At 34.9% G+C, this 20,501-nt stretch overlaps 1 protein-coding gene across 3 annotated transcripts in view; it reads right to left on the bottom strand.

Annotated features, from left to right (window-relative positions):
* Positions 1-20,501, bottom strand: part of RABEP1 (rabaptin, RAB GTPase binding effector protein 1) — a 104,270-nt gene that overhangs the window by 34,019 nt on the left and 49,750 nt on the right. For all 3 annotated transcript variants that reach the window (XM_007102823.4, XM_007102824.4, XM_028498753.2), the window contains 4 exons: positions 14,275-14,478; positions 12,289-12,449; positions 8,977-9,096; positions 2,684-2,819 (listed from right to left, as the gene is read on the bottom strand). In XM_007102823.4, the coding sequence (XP_007102885.1) occupies positions 2,684-2,819; positions 8,977-9,096; positions 12,289-12,449; positions 14,275-14,478 (621 nt within the window). The remainder of the gene's footprint in view (positions 1-2,683; positions 2,820-8,976; positions 9,097-12,288; positions 12,450-14,274; positions 14,479-20,501) is intronic.

Raw genomic sequence — 20,501 nt, 5'->3', positions numbered from 1 at the left:
AATACAATACCTCCCAAATTTATTTGACCAAAAAATCCTTTCCACAGTGCCACTCACGTAACAAATGTTCTAGGGAATACAATTTGGGAAACATTGCTCTAAAGGGAAAACACATAGTAACCACTCCTAGTTGTCTTTAATACATTCTGAATAAATCTTGTTATCCAGGAATCCTTCTTGAGTCCATTTAGTTTTGACCTCTCAGGATAAGTCAAAGAATCTTTGTAAATGCTTGTGTTACTGATATTCATCAGCTCAGCCATCTTCTTTGGGAAAAAAAGAATAGATGGTATCATCTATCAGCCCATCTACCCAGTTACCCAAGCCAGAAACCCGAGAGACAACTCATACTTCTGACTTTTCCTCACCCAACACATTCAACTGTGACAGAGGCCTACTAATGCTACTTCCTGTGTGATATGACACTCCATCTTCTGCCTTAGATTTAGGACTTAGACAACTACCACAGGAGTCTCTTCATAACCCTTCCTGCCATTCGTCGGGCCCTCTGTATTCTATCCTCCACACTGCTGTAAAACTGAACTCTCTAGAAGGTAAAACATTACCACTCTCAAGCTTAAAACCCTTCAGAGAAGCCAGACACAAAAGGCCACATACTGTATAATCCCATTTATACAGAAGTCCAGAATAGGCAAATCTATAGAGACAGAAAGTAGATTAGTGGTAGCCAGGGGCTGGGGGGAAGAAGAGAATAGGGAATGACTGGTAATGGGTACAAAATTTCTTTTTGGAGTAATGAAAATGTTCTGGAGGTAGACAGTGGTGATGGTGTACGACTTTGTGAATATACTAAACATTATTGAACAGGGACCTTATCTCGGTAAAGCTGTTGTTTAGGAAAAAAAAAATTTCTAAATCCTTCAGAGCCTCCTTATTACCAATGCGATAAAATCCAGAATCCTAAGCGTAAGGTCTCCAGGATCTGGCCCATGTCTACCTCTCCTGTCTCACATTTTGCCCCACTGCCTCTTGCATTTTAATTTTGCTGAACTATATTTCTTACAGTTTTGTTATCTTGTTGCACCACATGCAAATGGCCTTGAATGCCATGCTCCTCTCTGACGACCTGACAAACACCTACCTATCTTTCAAAACTCAACTTAACAACCGTTTAAGAAGCCTATTCATGGCACAATTGCCTCCTAACACACTTCCTAGCACATATGATATGCAACTGCACTGCACTTGGTTGCATATCTAATTTCCCCAATTTAGGTTCTAATTTACACTGCTGCTCAATTTTTAACTATCTTCTTTTCACGTAAATACTACTTTTTTGGTGTGAGTGTTTCAGTAGAAATTACTCTACCCCCTTACTCATTTTAATGAAACTTCTCAGATACTTCTCCAGGTATATTAGGAAGGTCTGGTAGTCTTGCACTACTTCTAGAAGGGTTGGGACACATAGGTTAAACAGAAAGTCCTATTTCTTCTGGACACTCTTTCAGAGTTTGAGTGTCTTTTTGACTGCAACAGCACTTTTGAAAAGCATTTCCTGAGAGCCAAAGACTCAAACACTGGATTACTTTAATAACATTTTATAAAATAATTCTGGAGGCTTATATAATTTCAACTTCCCACTATTTGGGATAAAAACCTAACTCCTATGCAAACCTGAATTATTTATGGAAGAGCTATATTTTCCATGACCACAGTCCTAAATTTTCATATTAAAACATGTTACTAGTATAACCTGCAACGAATATAAGATTTCAAGAGGTCCATGCATTTAGATGAGGTAAAAATTTAGATCTTTATTTTCACTAACCTCTAACTGAAATTTATCATTTCCTTCAATTATAAAATATAGACAACAAACCACAGTAAGTATAACAATACCCACGACTTGGTCACTAACAGGAGTCATAGATACTTTTGTATCTCAGTACAGTTATTGCAGATATCTTAATATATTATTTATGCTCATCATACTTCAAAATTACAGTAGTTATTAGACCTGGTACTAGACCTTGTTATTTAATGCATTGATAAAATAGCACATTTATTACTATAAGTTTGCAGTTATTTATATTTTGATAACTTTTATAATATAATTGATTTCTTTTATAATTCTATGTATTTTATGTATTAAAAACATTATTCTGAGAGGGCTTCACAAGACTGCCAAAGGAGTCTGTGACACAAAAAGGTTACGAATCTCAGGTATACAAGATTCACTAAAAGAATTAAAGACAAACATATATTTTAATGGGAAAGGATGAGCCTATTTCCCCTATCCTGAGAAAACAGAGTCAATTTCTTCATCACTCTGCTACCAGACTAGCGAAATCAAAATTACCTCTTATAAACAGGGGTGCTACTTAAGAACACTAGAATATACCATCTGCCCTCTCTGTCCCATTTTCACTTTTGCTAATTCACCTCCAACAAAATAGGTCTGGAGCAAAAGCAGTTTAAGCAGTAACTTCCTATTATCTTTCTGCCCAGAGTTTGTGCCCTATGAATTCTTACTGGGGTCCTGGAGAAAACAAAAACCATTAACAATCCAAATATCTTTTCAAACCAACTGCAAAGCTTAAACTGAATCACTAACATGTTGGATTGGCATTTTTTTATTTGTTACTGTTACTAATCAATATCACTTTTACTTACACAGTTCTCTTACAGACTGAGATTAAAAATATAAAGAATATATATTTACCTTCATGCAATTCTTTCCGAAGTTTCTCAGCATCTTCCTGTAAAACAGATTTCTGAGTATTCAAAACAGCTACGTACATCTCCAGATCAGTCCTACAAGATTTCTCAGCTTCCAGATAATGATTCAGTTCTTTAACCTGAAAAAGATGCAATTCCATTAAACTAAAATTTCCAACAGTGTCTACCTTAGGTATAATGGTAAGTTCTGGAGGTGCCTTGAAAAAAGTTTACATTTATATTTATGTAAATTTAAATTTACCCCCGAATTAACATTTATAATTTTTAATTACAAAACAAACATATACTTACTAAAGAAAACTGGGAAAATAACATAATTGACAATAATTAATAGTAAGCATTATCCATAATCATCACCAGAGTAAATATACAATTGAGATTACACATAACAGTTTTGTACCTTGCTTTTAAAAAGGTGGTTCCAATTTGTATTCTCAGAGCAACATACACATGTGCTCATTTTATCACATACTCAGTGAACCCAGGTTGCTGCTGTTTTTTATTTTTTATTTTTGTTGTTTTTTAAACAGTATTTTCTAAAGATAAAAATGGTATCATACTCTTTTAAGTTTGCTTTTCTTTGACTTCTGGTGAGGTAATTCCAAATGCCTTAAATTTACAAAAAGGAGACATTTTCATAGACGTAAATTCATGGAAGGAAAAAAGAGGAAGCCATGATGGAAAAAACAACCTGTCTCATACTGTAATGAACATAAACTTGAAGCCAAGTGCAGAATACTTTTTAAAATTACATCTTTTTAATGTCTTATTTCGGTTGAACAATTAACTATAATTTTCAAATATTAACAATATAGTCTAATATCTGAAATAGTTCTAACCAAAATAAAATGCAATCTTGCCCCAGAAAGTGATTAAAGAATCACTTGCTCTACCCTTCCTTACAAATTGCCCATCCTAAACTGTGGCCATTTAAACTAACTTTCAACTTTTTCAAATGGTTATGTCTAATTTCACTTTCAAGGTTATATTTATGCCTTTTATCTTCCCATTTCTTCAACTTGAAATAGCTGGCTGATCTGTTTTCAGTTATCTTTACTCCTAGACCATTAATACAATATATTAGCACTGGTCATGGACTAAAATGATTATTTAAGCTGCCATTTGATGCTTCACTTGAGGCTGTCAGCCAACCAGAAACATACTGTACACTAACCAAGCGTGACAAAGTGCTGACTGTTGTCAGGCACTTTCCCTATCACCTGGAGAGGTGGTAATTCAGTTAATGATAAAGGAAAGTCAATATGTCAGATATAAAATGGTGGTATATAACCACTAACTCTATCAGCTATTACTTCTTAGAATAAATATTTGACTCTATAAATAATGAATTAATTTCTAATATTCGAAAGCTACTGAGCAGAACTCTGGGAAGATGGTGACAATGAATGTGTGGTACACGGATTTTCTTGAATTCCACACACCCTAACAACAGAACTAATAAGATAACAGAACTCAGAATACATGAACATCTACCAAAAAAGAAAAAAAAAGCGATAATTAGAGGGTGGGGACAAACCACTGAAAGCTACCTATATGGAATTACATGGTATCAGCGTCTGTGCAGGAGAAAGTAAATGGAAGCAACAAGGGCGAGAGAATTCCCAAAATATTCAACAGGGATTCCAACTTCTCAACAGCAGCTGAAAAGTGGGAAGAGTTTCACACACTCCAATAGTGGACAAACACAACAAATTTATGTTGTAAGACTTACAATCTGGTTAGAATAAAACAGCATTTGATTTTCACTTATACTTCCTTGATTTCTAGTGAGAATGAATATCTTTTCACATTCCTTAACTTCCTCTTTTGTGAACTGCTTGTTCATATTCTTTGCTTGTTTCTCTGTTGGGCCACTTGCCACTTTTGGACATGGCAATTTTTATTAGTTTTGGACACTAATTTTTTGTCAGGTATAGGTAACAGTCTATAATTCTCTTTTCAACTTTTTGTGGTATCTTTTAATAAGGAAGTTTTATATTCTAATGTAGGCAAATTTGTCAATCTCTTCTTTCATAGTATTTTTACCTTATTTAAGAAATGTTTTTGTAACTCACATAACATGTTCTCCTTTTTAAACATCTAAAAGTTTTAAAGATTTACGTTTACTCTTAAGATTTTAATTCATTGAAATTAATTTTTGAAAAGTGTGAGGTAGAAAGCTAACCTCACTTTAATCCATATTTATAACTATTTGAAAAGCCTATTTTTAAATAATCCATACTTTTCCCACTGACTTGTAATGCCACCTGTCAAATATCAAATTTCCATATATATATGGATATATTTCTGGGCTCTCTATTCTGTTCCACTGGTCCATTTGTTTATCTTTAAACCAGCAACACACTATCTTAATTACAGTAGCTACAGTAATAGTAAAGCTACTGTAAGTCTTAATACTGGTAGATAGGACAAGTCTCCGTACCTTGCCTTCTTCAAAATTTTGCTGGGTGTCGGGGCTTCCCTGGGGGCGCAATGGTTAAGAATCTGCCTGCCAATGCAAGGCGACATGGGTTTGAGCCCTGGTCCGGGAAAATCCCACATGCTACGGAGCAACTAAGCCCGTGCGACACAACTACTGAGCCTGCGCTCTAGAGACCACAAGCCACAACTACTAAGCCCGCGTGCCACAACTACTGAAGCCCATGCTCCTAGAGCCCGTGCTCCACAACAAGAGAAGCCACCGCAACGAGAAGCCCATGCACCACAACGAAGAGTAGCCCTCGCTCACTGCAACTAGAGAAAGCCCATGCACAGCAATGAAGACCCAACACAGCCAAAAATAAGTAAATTTAATTAATTAATTTAAAAAAATTTTTCCTGGGTGTTTTTCTTTTTTTTTTCTTTTTTTTTTTTTTTGTGCTACGTGGGCCTCTCACTGTTGTGGCCTCTCCCGTTGCAGAGCACAGGCTCCGGACGCACGGCTCAGCAGCCATGGCTCACGGGCCCAGCCGCTCCACGGCACGTGGGATCTTCCCGGACCGGGGCACGAACCCGTGTCCCCTGCATCGGCAGGCGGATTCTCAACCACTGCGCCATCAGGGAAGCCCGCTGGGTGTATTTCTGATCCTTTGCTTGTCCATATGAATTCTAGGATCTACTTATCGAGTTCCTTATTAAACCCTGCTGGATTTTGAGGGGAATTTTGAATTTACAGATTAATTTGGGGATATACTGCCTGCTTTACAATACAGTATTTTCTCACTCAGGAGCACACATGTATTCAAATTTTCATTTATAATGTGTTCCATAAAGATCTTACTCGTTTTTATTTAGATATATTCTCAGGTAATTAATATAGGTTTTGTTTGTTTGCTATTGTGAACAGGAATTTTTCCCCATTGCATTTGTAAGTTGGATATTACTGGGGTACATAAACACTACTATTTTTGCATGTTGATCTTGCTGGAAACAGCTTTCCTGAACTCTTATTAGGTCTAATTGTATGTCTGAATATTCTCTTGCTTTCCTATACAGAAAATCAGTTTCACTGCTTTCTTTCCAGTTATTATGCCTCATTTCTTTATCTTGGCTTATCTTATCACCTAGGACCACCACATAAACAATCTGAACAAAATCACTGAGCACAGGTCTCCTCATATGTTTCCATCATTAATGGTAAGGTTGCTAAACATTCATCATTAAGTATGATGTTTGCTGAAGGTTTGATAAATAGCCCTTTAATAAGTTATTGGGTGTTTAAATTTATCAAATGCCTTTCTGAATCTAAGATGAATTTATTACTCTTCTCCTATAATCTTTTTATGTGGTACATAAAAATAATAGGTTTTCTGGTGATATACCATCCTATATTCCTGGGAATATCCCTTTTTGATCATGATGTCTTTTTTGCTTTTTCTTTAACTACACAGCTGAAAATTTTTGTTTCTGTATTCCTAAATGAGATAGATCTACAATTTTCTTTTAATACCTTTTTCTTTTTTTTTTTTTTCTTTTTTTGCGGTACACGGGCCTCTCACTGTTGTGGCCTCTCCCGGTGTGGGGCACCGGCTCCCGACGCACCGTTTTTTGCGGTACGCGGGCCTCTCACTGTTGTGGCCTCTCCCGTTGTGGAGCACAGGCTCCAGACGCACAGGCTCAGCAGCCATGGCTCAGGGGCCCAGCCGCTCCACGGCATGTGGGATCCTCCCAGACCGGGGCACGAACCCGTGTCCCCTGCATCGGCAGGCAGACTCTCAACCATTGCGCCACCAGGGAAGCCCCTCAATACCTTTTTGTGAGTTTGTTTGTAATGAAGTTATGTCTCATAAAATGAGTTGGAGAGCTTTCCCTCTTTTTCTGTTCTCTAACACCGTTTGTAAAATATAAGGATTACCTCTTTCCAAGAGGTTTGGAAAAACTTGTCTTCAAAACTAACTGAGTCTAATGTCATTTGGAGGATAGGAGACAGGAGAAAAGGAGATACTGACTATAAATTCACTTTCTTTAACAGTTACTAACTACAACGGCTCTCCTATTTTATCTTGAGACAATATTGGCTAATTATTTCCTATCAGAAATTTTTTCATTTCATCAAACTTACTTCATTTCAAACTTATTGCTGTGATACTGCCCATAGTATTTATTATTTTTAAGTCTCTACTGATTTGTAGTTATTTCCCTCTTTCACTTCTAATGGTTTAATTCTTTTTTCTTTTTTCCTAATTAGTCTTATCAGGTTTCTCTACCTTACTACTTTTTCCATTTTTTTCATTATATTCACAATTTTCCTTTTGCTTTTCTATTTCACTAATTTCTGCTCTTACCTGCATTATTTCCTTCCATTCATACTGTTTGTACTATTGGTCTTTTTTTAAATTCTTGAGTAAAAAATTCTAATCGCTCTAAATATTTTACGATTCTTTTTTCCATATGAGTTAAATTTTTTTCATTTTCCAGACATTTCATCTTAGCTATATTTTATTGTAAATAATTTAATAACCTGTGGTCAGAGATCTGGATGTGTGTAACATCAAATCTTCAAAATCTGATGACATTTCCTTTGTGACATTATGAAAGGTATAATGTACCTAAAAATAGCAATATTTATTCCATGCACTATCCTAAGTGCCTTATGTGTTAACTTATATAATCCTCATAACAGCCTTATGAAGGAGGTAGTATTATCCCCATTTTACAGTTGAGCAAACCAAAGCACAGTAAGATTAATTAATTTGCCCAAGGTCATCCACCTAATAAATGTTGAGCTCTTAACTACTATGCTCTACTACTGTATAAAATATAGTCTCTCTCTCACTCTCTTAGTGACAGGATTCTATGTCTATTACGTCTAAATTATTAATCAAGTTGCTCAATACCCCTATATCCCTACTATGTTTTTTCTGCTTGCACTATCATTTGCTAAAGGACAGTTTAATTGTCCTACTATAATTGTGAATGTCAATTTCCCCTCATAACTGTCACTTTTTAGTTCACATATTTCAAGGCTATGTAAGATGCATTCAAGTGCATGACTGTCATGTCTTATTGATGAATTATAAATTAGAAGGGGTCCCTCTTTATCTCTATTAATTCTTTTTTTCCTTTCATCCTGTTTCATATTACAATTGCTAAACCAAGTTTCTTTTGATTAGAATTTACAAGGCATTGCTTTAAGTCTCTTTGTTTTTTCCAATCTTACTTTGTAGTTTTATTTTAGGTATGTGTCTTATAAGCAATATAAATTTAGATTTTTAAAATCTAGTCTCTTTTAGTAGGTAATTATCAGCTTACTAAGATTATTGATACATGCCCATTTCTACACTCCTATATGTATTTCTACATTCCTATGTTCTGCTTCTGTTTATTACCTCTAAGATTTTTTTCTTTCTTTCCTACTTTAATTATTAAAATGTTTGACATCCCCTTGTATTTTTTCTGTTGTGTCTTTATAGCCAAAAAATCCAGCCACACTATAGCTATGTCATTTCTAAAAGATCAATTCTGGGGCTGATGTCAGAAAACAAAGTCACCTTTGAAAACTTCATTTTCCTTCATAACAAAACGAGAGATCAGGTCTCATTTTGATAAGAAAATAAACACTGACTTTGTAACAAAGCAGCACAAGCATCACTACTGTCATTATTTTAAATATCCATAAGGGCAAAATCATCTCCAAACATTTTCTTTCATTTTCAAGAAAGCAAGAGTCTTAAGATGCATAGTTTAAATTAGTTTACCCCCTTAGTATTCTAATTTTGCTCATAGCATTAGGGCAAAACCTTGTTTTCAAGCAAATGGATTACAATGTTTCACAACCTTTGAGGCCTCCAGCTCTTTAATCTTGTCTTCAGCCTCTGTCAGTTTATCTTTCAAAGCTGCAATTTCCTTCTCCATAGGCATCACAACAGAACGAAGTTTTTCAGCATCCTCTTGGGCCTATGGTTAAAAAGAATTAAATGCTACAACTTACTGATTTATTGCTTTTCTAAAAAACTCTGACCTCTCCACTTATTAAAATTAGTATAATAAATAAGTCTAGCAGGCACTGTATTAGCACTCACAAAATTGAACAATGTCTAACTTTTAAATGCTGCATTACTTTGAATGTCAAGTCATAAACACAGCTTTCCCAAATATTCCATTTAGAACTTGGGAATAAGTAGGAAAATGGATCCACTAAGACAAATTTGACTTTTTTTTTTTTTTAAGTGAAAGCAGGTTTATTTAGAGAGATACACATTCCACAGACAGAATGCGGTCTGTCTCAGAAAGTGAAAGCAGCCACAAATTTGACTTTTTAATTAGTTGAGTAACTGAGTTGGAAAATATCTATATATAAAAGGAAATGCATGTAATAAACAGTTTTTATAATTCTGGTTACTAAAGTAATGAAACCATAATCTCTTACAAATACTGAAAGGACTAATTAATTTTTTAACATAAAAAATAGAACATTTATTTCCTAAAATATTAGAAAATTATGTTTCTATAAAAGGGCTTCCATCTAATCATTTAAACAGGGTATTTATCATTTTACTTTTGATATCTACATGAAACAAACCCAAAAAATAACGCTTAAAACCATGCTGCTTTCCATCCTTCATTCTCAAATACATGGATTAAAAGGAAACATCCATAAACTAGTAAATTGGTAAGAAGCTTAATTTTATTTTATATACACACACGTATATTCACACAGAAACAAAGGCAGACTCAAAAAGTTAGCTTTTTTCCTTCTAGTGAAAATGAAAATTAATCTTATTCACTGAATTTAAAACAGTCCAAGCTTATCCTAAAGTGTTCATGATAGGGAAAATATTTTCTACACCAAAATGTGAGTGGAGGTTTTTTTAAAAAAATGATATCTCTCAGAAAAGAGGGACGCACTTTGTTTTCCAGTGCTTGCAAAGTCATTTCATCATTTATTTTATTTTGAACTAAGTCCTGTTTGGAAAAGACATGTGAGCTTAAAATATCTTCAGCCAAGGCTAATTTGGGACGCTTACAGAGGTCTGCTGATTAAAATCATCAGGGAAAAAAAAGGAGAGAAGAAGCAAAGCATTTAATACAGATTGAGTTATTTATTAATGCAACGACGACCTCACAATTCCAAGTGATGCATATCATAATAACAAAACTTTTAAAGATAACTTTTTTAAATAACAGAAAGGTCATTAAAAACAAGGAAAAGCTGAGACACTATCACAGCCAAGAGAAGCCTAAGAGACATGACTAAATGTAATGTGGTATCCTGGATGGGATTTTGGAACAGAAAAAAGGACTTGGGTAAAAACTAACGAAATCTGAATACAAAGAAAAGACTTTAGTTAACAATAATCAATATTGACTTATTAATTGTGACAAATGCACCATACTAACATTAACACGTTAATAGGGGAAACTGGGAGTGGAGTATATGGGAACTCTGTAGTATCTTCACAATTTTTCTGTAAATCAAAAACTGTTCTAAAAAATAAAGTTAACTTTAAAAAATAAATGTTAAAAAGGATAAAAAGTGGCAGACTGCAGAAATTATGACTATGAATATATAAGAAAAATGAAAAAAAAAAAAAAACTGTCCTCAAGTGAATGGTACTGTGGCTCTGAATAAAATGTCTAATGATAACATCAACTATGAATTATTCTGAAACGACCTGACAGAATTGAAGGCTACCCACTTTGGCTAACTATGGTAGATGACTAAGTGACTAGTGATCATGAAGACATTGTCAGATCCTCATGAAGAAGCTGAATTACAATCTTTTCCTGAAATAAGACAATGTAAGTAACTATTCCTCAAGGTTCAAGCTTTTGTTTTGGGTGTTGAGTTCTCATATGATTTTTACACTATAAAAAAAAAATTAAATAAACTTCTAAATATATAAAAGTAGTCCTTGTATGAACCAAGATTATGACTAATTCAACTGAAAAGAAAAATCAAATTCTAATTATTATTTTATATGTGATTTCAAATATATGTATGTATATAAATTAATAAATTAAAAGTTTCTGTAATGGCCTACGTGGGGAAAGAATCTTAAAAAAGAAAAAAAAAAGAGTGGATATATGTATATGTATAACTGATTCACTTTGCTGTACACCTAAAACTAACACAACATTGTAAATCAACTATACTCCAATAAAAATTTTTTAAATTAAAATTAAAAAAATAGGGCTTCCCTGGTGGCGCAGTGGTTGCGCGTCCGCCTGCCGATGCAGGGGAACCGGGTTCGCGCCCCGGTTTGGGAGGATCCCACATGCCGCGGAGCGGCTGGGCCCGTGAGCCATGGCCGCTGAGCCTGCGCGTCCGGAGCCTGTGCTCCGCAACGGGAGAGGCCACAACAGTGTGAGGCCCGCGTACCACACACACAAAAAAATAAATAAAAATAAAGTAAAAGCTTACATAATCAAACTGGCCAAAAAGCTTTTTAAATTTTCTCAATGATAAAATATTTCACCTTATATTTAGTTGTTCTATGTTCAGGCATCTTATGGTAAAATGTTCACGCATAATATGCAGTACATTGGTCACACAGGAACCAAGGTATACTGAGAAAGAAGGAAAACTAAAATCTGTTCTCAGGCTTCAGTTTAGACACAAACACCAAGCAACAACACTCATTCAACAAATATTTACTAAGCACCTATGCGCGAGACACTACTCTAAGCATTTAGGATACACAACAAACAAGACTTCTGCCCTGTGAAGCTTGCATTCTAGTGAGGAGGAAAAGGCAGCAAACAGTACTAAACATAATAAATAGGTGAACTCTATGTACATTATAAGGAAATAAATGTTATGGAAAAAGAAAAATTAGAACAGGATAAAAGCAAGTTGTGGTAGGTGGGGGAGGTGGGCAGGTTGCCATGTTAAATGGGGTGGTCAGGATAGGCCTCATGAGGTGGAGGCAATTGGTCAAAGATTTGAAGATGAGGGACTTAGCCAAACATATATCTGGGGGAAGGTCATCAAATTATTTAGTACTATATTTAAGTCTGTGTCCAAATAATTTCTCTAACAGAAAACAAAAAAGTACAACTTCTATAACCATAAAAATATTAGTTAAAGCATTACAACAAAAATATTTGGATTCAAATATTTCTACAGATGAATACATTCCTTCATACCTTTTTCATTTCATTTTCTAAATTCTCCTCCTCTTGACCTTCAGACAGCCTTCTCCTTAAATCAGCTATTTCCCTCTCTGCGGATTCTCGATACTGTGCCCACTGTGTTCGCTCCTGCTCCAGCCTAAGGTGGAACTGATGCTCATAGTCACGAACTGTTTCTACAAAACATCACCAAATATTTCTAAGCATTCTGGAAAAAATGTCCTGGAACACTAAAATTTTAAAAGTAGTTATATAAAGAATTTAAGCCTAGTTTCTGGAAATCTTTTAATTCACTAAAAACAAAAACAAAAGCACTAAACTAACATTTCTAGTCCTTACTACATGTAGAAATTTTGCTAAGGACCTTAAATCATCTCTAATCTTCACAATAAACCTGTGCCATATATTATTTTACAGATGAGGAAAGCTTAGGAGAGGATAAATACTCTGGCCAATATTTCATAACCAGAAAGAAACAGAGCTAGAATTCAAACCTAAGGCCAACTCTAAACCCTATGTTCTTAGATACAACACTATGACTCCTAAGACAAATATAACGTGTCACCCCAATACAACTATATACCTGAAAGGGTGAGAAAAGGGATATATTTTCAGAATGTTTTTACTATAACCCAAGATTCTAACTTGAGACAAATTCTATAAAGTCTTTATAAAATGACTTTATCTTTAATACAATCTTAAAACATGTGATAAACACTGCTGGTTGTCCATTAATTTCCACTCTTTCTTCTTTCTTACTAACAAAACCCCAATTTTGTTTAGGAAGTCAACGGCCCAATTTTAAAACTAGAGTTTCTAGATGCCTTGGTAGTTATGTGTAATCAGAAACCTCTATAAAGTGTGTGGGGCAGGGGGGCCGGGGGGAAATATGCTGGAGATTTCTAGAAAGCTTTTGCTTTACTGAGGCGGACTGGAGGAGGAGCAGTCATTTTTTTCAGCCACAAGGCAAAATGAAGTTGAAAACCACACACTAAGGGTGAAGGAAAAGAAAAGCTGAAGGAGCCTAGGACAGTGATGACATCAGAAACCACTGTACCCAGCCCTAGGTTACCTACCTCTGGATTTCTCATGTGAAAAAAATGAACTGTTATTTGGGTAAGCTGTTATGGTCAGGAATGTAACATGAGGCTTAGAGTAATCCCTAAGTGATAGCCACAAACTCAGAAAACAGTGCTTGTCTTACCTGCCTTCTCACAGAGTACTAAGGCAAAAGTGACATATAACTGCGAAGACGGGAAAAAAAGTCATCACTATTTCACATTTATATTATTAACAAAACTAATTCTGGGAACCCAAAGATTCAGGGGGCAGCTTATTTCATTATCATTTTCTCAGAAATGCAGGAATTAGTAAGCACTAGCACTAAAAGTTGATAGAGACTAAACTACTACTCTTCCTTTGGACCAAGGGTCACCAGCTGGTAGCTCATAAAGCCTATTCTAACCCACAGGCCACTCTACCTCATAGACCGAGTGAAGATTTCACATAAAAATCCAAATTTTTCTTTAAAATGTAAAATTATGGCAACACTGGCCTGGATGGGCAATAATTAGCTGGAACTAATAAGTGTAAATAGGAACTTTACTCTGCATGAGAGGTCTCTCCAGTTCAGCACACTTCCTGTGTCCACACACAGCTTCATTCATTGACATTACTGGCCTGCCTCTCCTATAAGAAAATCCATTTTGAAGCCCTGCTTTAAACCTTATAATGAACTATAGTTTTCATTTAATGCAGTATCTCTGTAACACTCTCATCATAATTCTCCATTATTAAATCTGTTAAAGATACAGATGATATACCCATTGGCTTCCCTTTTATTTTGAATATGACAGTATATCTTGAAGATGGTAATACATAAAGCCACAAATGAAACGTAAATGAAACTCAGGATATACTTTAAGATCTTCTGAAAATGTTCTCAATCATCAGAATCAGTTATCTTAGAAAATCATAAAATAGATCTGTCTTTATCTTTACCTTTCATAACAGCCTGAAGTGAAGCAACTTCTTCTCTCCACTGTCTTTTCACTTCATCTATAGCTTCTTGCTTGGTATTCTCAGACACCGTGGCAATGGCCTTGATATTTTCCATCTCTGCTTGGGCTTCCCACAGCTGTGTCCGAAGATGTCCCAAATCATCTTGTGCAGCTTGTAAAACTGCATTTTGCCTCTTCAGATCCTCTAGGAAAAAAAGTAAAAGACTTTCCATTAATGAAAAGTTCACCTTTATCAGGCTGACATTCTAATGAAGAAATTAAGCATTACATTTTTAAATGTTAACTTAGAAAATGAAATCATTTTAATAAAGGTAAGATTTAAGGTATGCTGGGTATCACGAATCAATTATTAACTATCTAACCAAACAGTGATTAAGGCCATATAGTTTTAGAACTAAATTTAGGCTCTTTCACCCACTGGCTAACTTATTTAACCTCTCTGGCCTCAGTTTCCACATCTACAAAATGAGAATAAAAATACCCACCTCAGAAAGTTGTTTTAATGATAAAACAAGTTATTGAAACACAATTCAAGAAATGGTTAATAAAAGAGGAAAGAAAGCCAGAGTACATGGCAGATAACTAGGTCTAGGCTTTTTTAAAGTTGGGATTAATTTCTCGGTACCCCTTTACCATCTCTTAAATATTAAATTGATCTGATGTGCCTACTACATGGTTTAAGCCTAAGTAGGATATCTGTGGCCAAATTGACTTCCAAAAAAGATGAACCTACCAACAGTACATAGGGGTGTGTCTGTTTTCTCACACCCTTACCAACAGTCACTATTTTCCATTGTTTTAAGTCCTTGCCAACATCATGGGTAGAAAACGGTGTTTCTAAATCTATATTTCCCTATTGACAGAGAGGTTGAGTATCTTTCATACATTTATTAGCGACCAGTATTTCTTCTTTGGTGATATCTTTTACCTGTGATTTCCGATGAATTGTTTTTCTTCTAATTTGGGAGAATATTTTATACATACTGGATATTAATACTATTTTATCTTACGAAACTGTTCCTAGTCTGCTGCTGTTTGTCTCAACTTCCTTTTTAAAAAACATTTATGCAGAAGAACTGTTCATCTTTGCAAAGTCATCAATTTCTTTTACAGAGCACAATAACTACCTCGACCAGCCATGAAAACAATTTAAGTGCTAACGCTACTACTAACAGCTGTGTAACTTTAACGGAATCACAAGGCCATCAAGCCAGAATAATGGCAACACTTTTCTGTATAAACTTCTAAGTACTTGAAAAAAGTCAAATAGATAGTATCAATCAAAGAACTTTTAAAAGTTGTAAAGATATTCATCATTATCAAACAATCACAGGAATTAACAATTTGGTAGTTCAAATAACAGGAAAAAACCTAGTCATACTAATTTTAAGTGAAGTCATTTAAGAAATCTTTACTCTCTCAACGTCAGTTTCACATCATTTTGTCACCACTATTAAAATATTTTGAAACACTAGCCAGACAGTTATAAGCATTAGTTGCAGAAAGTAACTATCTAAAGTATCCTGAAGGCAAGATGGCTATATAACAAATCGTGGTAGGTGTGTGACTGGGAATGACCCAGAAACTGAGTAAAGACATAAACACGTGAAACCACAAAAGAAGTGTGTGTGTGTATCAACTCTATATTCTAAGTGCTATTTCATAAAATGTGAAATAAAAGAAAAAGCATTATTTCTGGAATACCTTATTAATTTCTGAGAAATTAATACAATTCTGTCAAGGCTCAAGTTTATATACTTAACACTTCCTCATGCTAATTATCTCTGCTACTTTTGACTTCTTGGAAATCACCCAGAGCTATTCACTACCACATTGTCACTATGAAAAGAAAAACTGCAAATAAATAATAAACCTAAATATTAATTTTGGCATGTTTCCTCATAGTTAAAAGCAGTATAGAGATCCTGGAGGAAGAGTAGATCAAATTTTATTCCTGACTCACTTTATAAATATTTAGATAAGACATAATATACATTATTTATTATACATGATATATAGTATATATGTTAAATATATGTATATGTGTATATTTAAACCAGGAAACAAACAGAACTTAAAAAAAATTTTGTAACAAAGCATTTCAAATATGGTAGCCAATAGTACAAATTATTACTAAAGAACAATTATTTTTTGTTTTTGCATATGTAATTATGAAGATTTTCAAACTCAAAAGTTGAGAGTATTATATTACAACAATCTTCCACATACCTATCACCAATTATAATGATTTTGCCATTTATTTCAACTATTCTTTTTAAAAAGTAAGTCCCAGACACTGTATTACAGCATCTCATGCACTACATATGCATCTCTGAAAACACGGACATTTTCTTACATATATACAGTGACACTGTCACACCTAACTAATAATTGTTTGATATAATCTAATACTCAATCTTAGTGAAATTTCCCCAAATGCCACAAAAATGTCTTCTTGAAGATTTGTTTGAATTAGGATCCAAACAAGACACTTCATTTGGTGATACTAATACTTTATAAAATATTTCACAGAAACAAATATAAAGAATTCTGTAATGGACACCTATTACCTATCACCTGGCTTAATAATTTTTAATATTATTGCTACATCAGCTTCAATTTCTTTTTAACCTTAAGAAATGAAACATTACAAATACACTACTTTCTTCAGAGTAACAACTATCAGGAATTTGGAGTTATCATTACCATGCATATTTTACACCTTTATGTTACAGGTTTTTAAACCTTAAGGCTCTCGTAGCATAGTATTCTTCTGCAATTACCTCACATCCATCAGTTTTTGAGATTGCTAATACATGCAACCACCTCATTCGTTAATTGCAATACCAGAGTACCAACAGATCAGCTATTATAGTTCATGGGCATTCAGGTGTGAGCTAGGACTCTACTTTTTCTATACAGATGTTCCCCTTGTTCTAAACTCTTGCCCCAGTCTTCCTATTTTTATAATGTCATCTATGTCATATATCAAATTTCCACATATATGAGGGTCCGATTATGAAATCTCTATGCTATAAATATGGTCTATTTGTCTATTCTCATGCCAATACTATATTGTCTAGACTAGTATAGCATTATTTATAATATTTAGCATAATCTTCCGTATGTTTAAAATTTTCCATAGTAAATAATTTTAAAAGCCCATGATAGTTTTGAATAAAGTGGGGGGACTTGGCCTCTCAGATATCAAAAATTATTATAAGCCTCATGCACCAATCACTCAGATCCAGCAACCATACACCCACAGGCAATCTTGTCCCATCCACCAGTTTGCATTCTACAACTTATTGTTTTGAGATAAGTCCCAGACTTTTTTTTAAATTAATAAACCTTATTTTTTAGAGCAATGTTGGGTTCACAGCAAAACTGAGCAGAAAGTACAGAGTTCCCATCAACTCCCTGCCTCCCCACGCACAACCTCCTCTACTGCTGACATCCCCCACCACAGCAGTACCTCTGTCACAATCTCTAAACTTACAGTGACACATCCTTATTATTCGCAGTCCACAGTTTACATCAGGATAACGTATAATGATGTGTGTCCACCACTCTTACGCAGAGAAGTTTCACTGCCCTAAAAATCCTCTCTGCTTTGCTTAGTCATTCCTCCCATCCTCCTAACCCCTGGCAACCACTTAGCTTTTTCACTGTCTCGACAGTTTTGCCTTTTCCAGAAAGTCATAGTTAGAATCACACAGTACATTGTCTTTTCAGATTGGCTTCTTTCACTTCATAATACACATCTGTTTCCTCTACGACTTTTCATGACTTGAGAGCTCATTTCCTTTTCACACTGAATAATATTCCACTGTACCACAGTTCACCTGCTCATCTACTGAAGGACATCTTGGTTGCTTCCAAGTTTTGGCAATCATGAATAAAGTTGCTATAAACATCCATGTGCAGGTTTTTGCATGGACGTACATTTTCAATTCATTCAGGTAAATACCAAGGATCAAAATTGCTGAATCATATGCTAAGAGTATATTACTTTTGTAAGAAACTGCCAAACTGCCTTCCAAAGCGGCTGTACCATTTTGCATTCCCACCAGCAATGAATGAGAGTTCCTGTTGCTCCACATCATCAACAGCTTTTGATGTTTTAGATTTGAGCCACTTTAATAGGTGTGTAGTGATTGCTCATTGTTTTAACGTATTCACAGACTGGTGCAACCATCACCACAATCAACTTTGGAACATTTTAATCACCCCAGAAAGAAATACTTTTTATCACCCCCCCAACCCTCTAATCCCGGCAGTCTTAGGCAACCACTAATCTACTTTCTATCCCTATCACCTATTCTGGACATTTCATATAAATGGAATCATACATACTCTGTGACTGGCTTTTGTCACTTACCATAGTTCTTTCAAGGTTCATCTATGTTGTACTATCAGTATTTCATTCCTTTTTATGGAGGAGTAACAAAAACAATTTGTTTATTCATGTATCAGTTGATGGATATTTGGTTGTTCGTCACTTTTTGCCTACTACGAATAATGCTGCTATGAAAATTCACATAGAAGTTTATGTATGGACATGTTTTCTTTTCTCTTGTATATACTTAGAAGTGGAACTGCTGGGTCAAATGGTAACTCTATGATTAACCATTTGAGGAACTGAAAGGCTGTTTTACAAAGTTATTAGACCGTTTAACATTCCTGTCAGCAATGTATGAGGGCTCTGATTTTCCACATCTTTGCCAACTCTTGTTATTAATTGACTTTTGGATACAGCCATCCTAATGGGTGTGAAGTGGCATCTCATTGTAATTTTGTGCTTCCCTGGTAGATAATGACATTGAGCATCTTAACATGTGCTTACTGACCATTTATGTATCTTCTCTGGATAAATGTCTATTCAGAACTGTTCACCATTTTTAATTGGGCTGTCTTTTTATTATTGAATTGTAAGAGTTCTTTATATAAGCTACATAAAAGTCCCTTATCTGATAAAATATTTGCAAACTTTTCTCCCATTTGGTGGATTGTCTTTTCACTTTTTGGATAGTGTACTTGGGAGCACAAAATTTTTTAATTTTTCACAAAGTCCAACTTATCTAATTTTTCATTGTTTGTTTCTGCTTGTAGTGTCATATCTAAGAAATCAGTGCTGAATCCAAAGTCACAAAGATTTACCCCTACATTTTCTCCTAAGAGTTTTATAGCTTACTTTTTAAACCTAGGTCCTTGACACTTTTGTAGATGCCAGGGATCCAATGTCATTCTATAGCATGTAGACATCCAGATGTCTCAATACACTTCACTGAAAAGATGACTCCTGCCCTGCTAAATTGTTTTGGCACTTTGCAGGAAATCAATTTTTCGTATATATTTCTGGATTCACAATTCTATTCCACTGAATTACTCCTATCCTCATACCAGAACCACACACTACCTTGATTACTGTTGCTTTGTAGTAAGTTTTGTGATTCCTCCAACTTTGTTTTCCAAGAATATTTTGCTGTTCTGGATCCCTAGCATTTTCACACAAATTGTCAAGTTCTACAAAGAAAGCAACTGAGATACTGAAAGACACTGCATTAAATCTGTGTATCAGGGGAGTATTGCTAATGCTAAATCTTTTGATGTATGAACATGGGATGTCTTTTCAGTTATTTAGACCTCTAAGTTATTTTTCACCAGTGTTTTTGAACTTCCCAGAGTATAAGTGTACAATAAGTACACTTATTTTGTTAAATTTCTTTATTATTCTTTTTTTTTTTTTTTTTTTGGGCCACACCACACAGCATGTGGGATCTTCCCGGACCAGGGACTGAACCTGTGCTCCTTGCAGTGGTGCAGTGGAAGCGTGGACTCTTAACCACTGGACTGCCAGGGAAGTCCTATTATTCATTTTTGATGCTATTGTAACTGAAATTGTTTCCTTAATTTCATTTTCAGATTACTCATTGCAAGTGTATGGAAATACAACTGGTTTTTGTATATTCATCTTGTATCCTGCAACCCTGCTGAATTCATATATTACTACAAATGTTTTTTTAGTGGATTTCCTATGATTTTCTATATAAAGGAGGTAATCTAAGAATAGAAATAGTTTTACTTCTCCCTTTGCAATCTGGATTCCTTTTTATTCCCCCACCCGCCCCATTTCCTTTTGGTCTAATTGCTCTGGATGAATAGAAGTGGTGAAAGTGGACATCACTGTCTTGTTCCAATCTTACA

The sequence above is a fragment of the Physeter macrocephalus genome, chromosome 14 (genome assembly GCF_002837175.3).
Source record: "Physeter macrocephalus isolate SW-GA chromosome 14, ASM283717v5, whole genome shotgun sequence".
In the NCBI taxonomy this organism is placed as follows: Eukaryota; Metazoa; Chordata; class Mammalia; order Artiodactyla; family Physeteridae; genus Physeter; species Physeter macrocephalus.
This window is presented reverse-complemented; position numbering and strand designations above follow the sequence as displayed.